Source organism: Sapajus apella, unplaced genomic scaffold (assembly GCF_009761245.1).
Source record: "Sapajus apella isolate SASKATOON/1434 unplaced genomic scaffold, GSC_monkey_1.0 scaffold194, whole genome shotgun sequence".
NCBI classification, from domain to species: Eukaryota; Metazoa; Chordata; class Mammalia; order Primates; family Cebidae; genus Sapajus; species Sapajus apella.
The window spans coordinates 279877-287325 of NW_022437134.1; the positions used below are offsets into that span (position 1 = coordinate 279877).

Genomic DNA, 7449 nt, shown 5'->3' on the forward strand with positions numbered 1-7449 from the left:
ATTGTCAATTAGGAAATTTTAACAAAGTCCAAATATTCCCATCCTCACCTTCCCACTTTTTACAGGGAGTTTAAAAAGGAAATACTGATAAAAATTTTTTGGCCATGTGTGGTAGCTCACACCTGTAACCCCAGCACTTTGGGAGGCTGAGACAGGTGGATCACAAGGTCAGGAGATTGAGACCATCCTGGCCAACATGGTGAAACCTCGTCTCTACTAAAAATACAAAAATTAGCCAGGCATGGTAATCCTAGCTACTCAGGAGCCTGAGGCAGGAGAATCGCTTGAACCCGGGAGGTGGAGGCTGCAGTGAGCTGAGACCGTGACGCTGCACTGCAGCCTGGGTGACAGAGCAAAGACTCTGTCTCAAAAAAAATAAAAAACAAAAAATTTTTTTTTTCTTTTTTTAAAGAAATACTGAAAGACCGCAGGCCAGTCTGGAAAAGGAACAGACTTTCTACCACACTCCAGCTTCAGGCCACGCACGTTTGTCCTGTGCAGCCAGCAGGCAGGAGTGCTCATTCCCGCTCTCCAGCCACGGTTCTCATCTGGGCCGCAGGGCGCAGCCACTGGACCAGGCCACCTGTACGGCCTCCTCGGTTCCCAGCTTTCTTAGATGTGGTCTTCTCCACTCCCAGAGCCTTTGTTTTCCTTTCCCAATATTCTTTTCCCAGACTACTTGGAACTTATAGTCCAAGGTTGTGTAATTTCAGAAGCTGAGCTGGTTCCAAGAACTCCTGTCCCCATCAGTCCATCTTCTGATTGTGTGGGCCTGGAGGAGAGGCCGAGGGTCAGTCCTGTGTGTGGCTGGTCTCTGTGCTTGGCATCTTTGGGCTCCATAGATGAGGCTTGTGTGGCCACAGAGCAGCTGGCTGCGTCTCTCCCTGCTGCTTCTCATGGGTGTCAGTGTCCGTTACATTGATCGAAGCCCTTAGACCGGAGGGAAAGGCAGGCTTGGGAAGCAGGTCTTTGGGACTGCCTCTGGGGACAGCCCTCCTCTTCCAGTGCCCTTGGTGGGTAGCACATGGTGGGGCTTTCCTGTGGTCCCTGCACAGGTGTCCCTTAGAAAGTGGGTAAGAGCAGGGCAGGCGCATCTGGCCAGGGCAAGGGTCACATGAGCAAATCCTGAAAAGCTGCTCAGGAGCACCCAGTCCTTGCTGAGCGGCGCAGGAAGCAGTGGTCCCTTTGGGGTTGCCAGCACAACAGCCAACCCAAACCCCCTGCCTGCTTTCCTGTCACTGCACCCCCACCTCTGAGTTCCAAGCCTGTGGCGTCATCCCTCACACTTAGTGGGATGAGAGGCTGAATGCCCCCGACAGGTGACCTCCTGGCCACTATGAAGCCCTGCCCCTTCTTAGGAAGCGGGGTCAGCAGTTCCCGTTGAGGCCCTGCCTACCCCTGGCCCCTCACGCTCTGTCTGCTCTGAGACCCTCCACCTCGTTTTCATTTTCTCTCTCCTGCTCTTTGTCTCCTCCATATCCCTCAGGCCAGGGCATCCTGCCTCCCACACAAGCTGTTTTCTGCCTTGCTGTGGGGCATGAGGCCTTTGGCTTTGCTTGCACCCGCCAGGCCCCCTCTTGGTTCCCGTGTTTCTGCAGGAACTACAGAGGCTTCTGAAGCTGGATCTCGCAATATGACATTTGCCAGCTGCTTGTCCATTTTCTCCCCCTCTTGACAGGTTCCTCCGGGATTAGCTGTGGCTGCCAGAGGCAAGTGCGATACGGAAGGGGCATTCTGCTTCAAGCTCAGCAAGGCATTGTTGGAGGGAGGCCGCTGATGGTCTCGTTCTTTTATCCTCAGAGCCCCCCAAGATGAACCCGGTGGTGGAGCCGTTGTCCTGGATGCTGGGCACCTGGCTGTCTGACCCTCCCGGAGCCGGGACCTACCCCACGCTGCAGCCCTTCCAGTACCTGGAGGAGGTGCACATCTCGCACGTGGGCCAGCCCATGCTGAACTTCTCGTAAGTTGTCTCCGCCACCCACTCTGCTTGACTCGTGGGCTGCCCAGGTCTCTGAAAATAATTCCACACTGATCAAAGACAGACAAGGGCCAGGCGGGAAGGTGTAAAAGGAACTTGTCCATCTATTTCAGAAAGGTGTCCTCTTGCCTGAGTGTGCAGCTGAGGCACACAGTTGGTAAAAATGGTACTTGCTAGTTCTGTTCTATTGTTTGAGATATTACGCTGACCACCAATTTACAGGCTTGTTAGTCCAGACATAAAAACAAATGCATGTGCTTAATTTATGTATCAAGATCAATCACCCTGGCCAGTGCAGTAGCTCACACCTGTTATCCCAGCACTTCAGAGGCCAAGTCAGGAGGATTGCTGGAGCTCAGGAGTTTAAGGCCAGCCTGGGCAATATAGTGAGACCTTGTCTCTACTAAAAAATAAGTAAGTAATTAGCCAGGCATGGCGATAGATGCCTGCAGTCCCAGCTGCAGAGAAGCTGAGGTGGGAGGATTCCTTGAACCCAGGGAGGGCCACGGCTACAGTGAGCTGTGATCATACCACTGTACTCCAGCCTGGGTGACAGTTAGACCCTGTCTCAAAAAAAAGAAAAGAAAAAATTAGTCACTCAGTGTTACTGAAAATAATAGTGCACAGCTGTGTTTTATACTTAACCCTGAGCTATTTCAGGTCACAAGGAAGCTGTTAGCATATGGTTCTCACATTCTTACCATATAATAAAGCAAAAGTCCCTTGAGGTATCCTAGCCCCCTTCCCACCACCTCCACCCCACAGTTGGAGAAATTGCCTGCTTTTAAGGAGATAGCAGTGTAGGCCTCTGAGGTACAGGAGAGCCAACAGTGATGAGGAATGATTGAAGTATCTGTATTTTTTAATTATACAATACACAGTTTTTTTTTTTTTAAGTTTAGACAAAGTGTAAAATAAGAGGCAAACTCCTCCTTCCCCAGTCTCTGTTACACAATGGTGTGTTAAGCATCTTACTAAACCAACTTGGTACTATTGTATAACGCCTGGCAGTTTCAGAACTGGGCTGGGTATCTGGCTCTCGGACCCTGCAGCTCTGAGACCCTCTGTCGCCTTTTAGAAGATCTCATTGTTTTTAAAAATATTTCATACTTTTTTATATTATTCTTGATTGAATGGATGAGGTCAAAGTAATATATCTGCACATAAACCAGAAGGTGAGAATTCTGGATAATACAAAATAACCCAGAACAATATAAAGAAGTCTTTTCAAACTACAGATTATGACCCACTAGAAGGTCAGAAAGTTAATTTTGTGACCAGCATTCAAAGAAAAATGAACCAGAGTAGAAAACATGTTTCAGTAAATGTGATGGTATGTGTGTTTGTGTGCGTGCCCTAGAATATGGTATGAATGTATTTCTTTGCCGGGGTTGTTCACATGTGCCATTTTATAAGGTGTAGCTGCATCACTGCCCAGCAGGGGTTTATCTTGGCCAGGCATGGCGGCTCATGCCTGTAATCCCAGCAGTTTGGGAGGCCGTGGTGGGTGGGTCACTTGAGCCCAGGAGTTCAAGACCAGCCTGGGCAACACAGTGAGACCCTGTCTTTAAAAAAAATAATTTTTAATTAGCCAGGCATGGTAATCCCAGCTACTCAGAAGGCTGAGGCAGGAGAATCGCTTGAACTCAGGAGGTGGAGGTTGCAGTGAGCTGAGATCACACCTGTTAAGGTGTTATGGTCCCCATACCTTAACAACTTGGAATCTTTTCAGAATTTTAGTCCTTTCAAACCTGAGAAATAAAAGATGAAATCTCACTCATGTTTTGAACCAATTTAGAAGCAAGAGGGCTCATTCCACGTGCTTACTGGCCATTTGTGCTTCTTGTTCAGAGTCTTGATGTTCAAAGTTTTTGCCTGGTTACACTCCAGCCTGAGCAACAGAGGGAGACTCCATCTAAAAAAAAAATTTTTTTTTTAAATAATTAGTTTATCTTGGCTGGGTGTGGTGGCTCACACCTGTAATCCCAGCACTTTGGGAGGCTGAGGCAGGTGGATCACTAGAAGTCAGGAGTTCGAGACCAGGCTGGCTTATCAGGTAAAACTGTGTCTCTACTAAAAGAGTACAAAAATACAAAAATTAGCCCGGCGTGGTGGTGCATGCCTGTAATCCCAGCTGCTCGGGAGGCTGAGGCAGGAGAATCACGTGACCCCAGTAAGTGGCGGTTGCATTGAGCTTCAGACCACGCCGTTGCACCGCAGCCAGGGCGACAGAGCAAAAAAAAGTGTATCTCTAAGAATCAGACAGCAGGATCCCCTGTAGCAACTCACAGGGTTGGTGAAATCATACATGAGACGTTTTGTTTGGTTGGTTGGTGTTTTTATTTGTAGAAACAGGGTCTGTGTTGCCTAGCCGTCTCGAATTCCTGGGCTCAAAAGATCTACCCGACTGGGCCTCGGGAAGTGCCGAGATTACAGACCTGAGTCACCACGTCAGCAAGTTGTTTTTAATAGCCGTGGGTTTTTACCCTCAGTTCAAGATGCAGGTGCCTGTCTTTTAGTGTCGAGAATTTGCACTAATGATGAAGGGTGATAAGAAACTGTAACGTGACTCAGCACCTGTTCTGTTTCTTACCATAGGAATTGATTAGATTCTTACACAAGAACATAGCTCAAAAGAGAAAGGTTGTGTTAAGGTGAGGTTTGCTGTGGGGAATGCTTAGAGCTGACACTGAGGGGCCTGGGCTAACGGGCCTAGGGCAAGGATATGCCCTGTGGTGATTAAGAACCAGTTCCCGCTTGAGGAGTCAGCAGGGAAGACAGGCACAGCCAAAACGAGCAAGGTGGTGAAAGGGGCAGGCAGGCGTGCAGGCATGGCGACCACGAGCCCACACCATCTCGGAGGCCAGTGCCGGGCTTCCCATCCCCGACTTCCCGTCCAGGTTCAACTCCTTCCACCCGGACACACGCAAGCCAATGCACAGAGAGTGTGGCTTCATCCGCCTCAAGCCCGACACCAACAAGGTGGCCTTCGTCAGCGCCCAGAACACAGGTGAGGCCCGGCCTGCGGGGTTGGGGTGCTGGCCATGGGAGGCCACTGCCTGCATCCTAAGCAGGGGCATGTGCTACTGGGGACCAGGGGCTGACCCTGAGTGTTGAGAGCAGTCGTGGGAGCCTGCGGGGCCATCTCTGTAGCTGTGGGGGCCTCCTGCACACAGGTTGTGTACTTGCAGAGCCGACCGGGAGGCCCGTTTGTCCCGCGCGGCATCTGCAGAAATGGCCATCAGCTATGTGTGTTCATTAGGAATCACTGAAAACAGGCTGGGCATAGTGGCTCATGGCTGTAATCCCAGCACTTTGGGAGGCCAAGGCAGGAGGATCACTTGAGATCTGGACTTCAACACCAGCCTGGCCAACATGGTGAAACCCCATCTCTACTAAAAATACAAAAATTAGCCGCACATGGTGGTGGGCGCCTGTAATCCCAGCTACTCGGGAGGCTGAGGCAGAAGAATCGCTTGAACCTGGGAGGCAGGTTGCAGTGAGCCGAGATAGTGCCCCTGCACTCCAGCCTGGGCAACAGAGTGAGGCTTCATCTCAAAAAAGAAAAACAGCCTGCATGGCTCTAGATGAGTGTTCCTTCCTGGATGTCCATCCCCACCTTCCACTCCTGCCACTGCATGTGCTGGGGGGGTTCTGCCAGCCTGTTTGATAGGTGGAGGTGGGAGGGCTGGGGCCCAGGGCACCTCTGGAGAGGGTGGTCTTCCATAGAGCACCTGCCTGTGCTGTGAGGAGAGCTGTGGCTTTCCCTCTGTGTCTACAGGGTGAAGTGGGAGGGGGAGAAATGCCGTTGCCGCCGCGGCTGCAGAGCTGGGGTCTCCCGTGGAGTCCTGGCTTGCAGCCGAGGAGAGCCAAGGCTGCCTCGCTGGGAGCCGAGCAGCTGCTGGGTGAGCTGACTGCCCTTCCCTTGCAGGTGTGGTGGAGGTGGAGGAGGGTGAGGTGAACGGGCAGGAGCTGTGCATCGCATCCCACTCCATCGCCAGGATCTCCTTCGCCAAGGAGCCCCACGTGGAACAGGTGAGCCCCGCACGGCCCCACCCCCAGCGCCCTCCTGTCTTGTGTTTGCAGAGGCTGTGGAGTCGGCCGCCTCCTCTTCGTGAGGTAGTGCGTATTTGCCACTTTGCCTCACAGGCCTGCCTCCTCCGTCTCACTCTTTTCCCTTCTCGGTCAGTCCCTGGGGTGGACGTTCCCTGACGTCATTGCCCACTCCTCAGCTGCTGGGCGGTTCCGTTGCTTCCAGGTTTGTTGCTTGTCACAAACATCCTTTTACATTTCAGTTGTCCACATCCGCAGATACACATCCATGTCTGTTGATAAATTTTCCCCAGCTAAATTGCTGGACCAACGGACAGGTACATTTTAAATTTGATAGACACTGTTCGATTGTGTTTCTTTGTGAGTATCCTCCCACTGTCCCTTGCATGAGAGCAGCTGGGTCCCCACACCTTAACAACTTGGAATCTTTTCAGAATTTTGGTCCTTTCAAACCTGACAAATAAAAGATGAAATCTCACTTAGGTTTTGAACCAACTTAGAAGCGAGAGGGCTCATTCCACGTGCTTGCTGGCCATTTGTGCTTCTTGTTCAAAGTCTTGATGTTCAAAGTCTTTGCCTGTTTATCTGTGGGCTGTCTTTTTTTTTAAAGGATTTGGCAAACATTATGGTTTGTTTGGCAAACATTATGGTTTGTTTGCCATCTGACACTCAGCATGTCTCATGTATATTTAACAGCTTTTTAAAGCTATAATGCAGGGCCAGGCGTGGTGGCTCACGCCATAATCCCAGTATTTTGGGAGGCTGAGGTGGGTGGATCACCTGAGGTCAGGAATTCGAGACCAGGCTGGCCAACATGATGAAACCCTGTCTCTACTAAGAATACAAAAAAGTAGCCGGGCGTGGTGGCGGGCACCTGTAATCCCAGCTACTCGGGAGGCTGAGGCAGGAGAGTCACTTGAACCTGGGAGGCAGAGGTTGCAGTGAGCTGAGGTCGCGCCACTGCACTCCAGCCTGGGTGACGGAGCAAGACCCTGTCTCGAAAAAATAGTCACATACTGTTCAAATTGCTCAAAGTATGCAATTCTGTAGTTTTTAGTATATTCACAGCACTATGTAAAATTAATCACTACAATTAATTTTAGAATAATTATCTTTTGTGGCACAATCATGACTCACTGCAGCCTCAGCCCCCCTGGACTCAGGTGATCCTCCCACCTCAGCCTCCCAAGTAGCTGGGACTACAAATGCACACCACCACGCCTGGCTTTTTTAGTTTGTTTTTGTTTTTGAGAGAGTGTCTCGTTCTGTCACCTAGGCTGGAATATAGTAGCAAGATCTCAGCTCACTGCAACCTCCGCCTCCCAGGCCTGAGTGACCCTTACACTTCACCTTCCCGAGTAGCTGGGGGGCCACAGGTGTGCACCACTACGCACGGCTTTACAGGTGTGCACCACTAC

The 7449-nt window shown here is 50.8% G+C and overlaps 1 protein-coding gene across 2 annotated transcripts in view; it reads left to right on the forward strand.

Moving 5' to 3' along the window:
* THAP4 (THAP domain containing 4) overlaps positions 1–7449 on the forward strand; it is a 45191-nt gene that overhangs the window by 28342 nt on the left and 9400 nt on the right. For both annotated transcript variants that reach the window (XM_032269553.1, XM_032269554.1), the window contains 3 exons: positions 1801–1960; positions 4879–4988; positions 5910–6013. In XM_032269553.1, coding sequence (XP_032125444.1) covers positions 1801–1960; positions 4879–4988; positions 5910–6013 — 374 coding nt within the window. The remainder of the gene's footprint in view (positions 1–1800; positions 1961–4878; positions 4989–5909; positions 6014–7449) is intronic.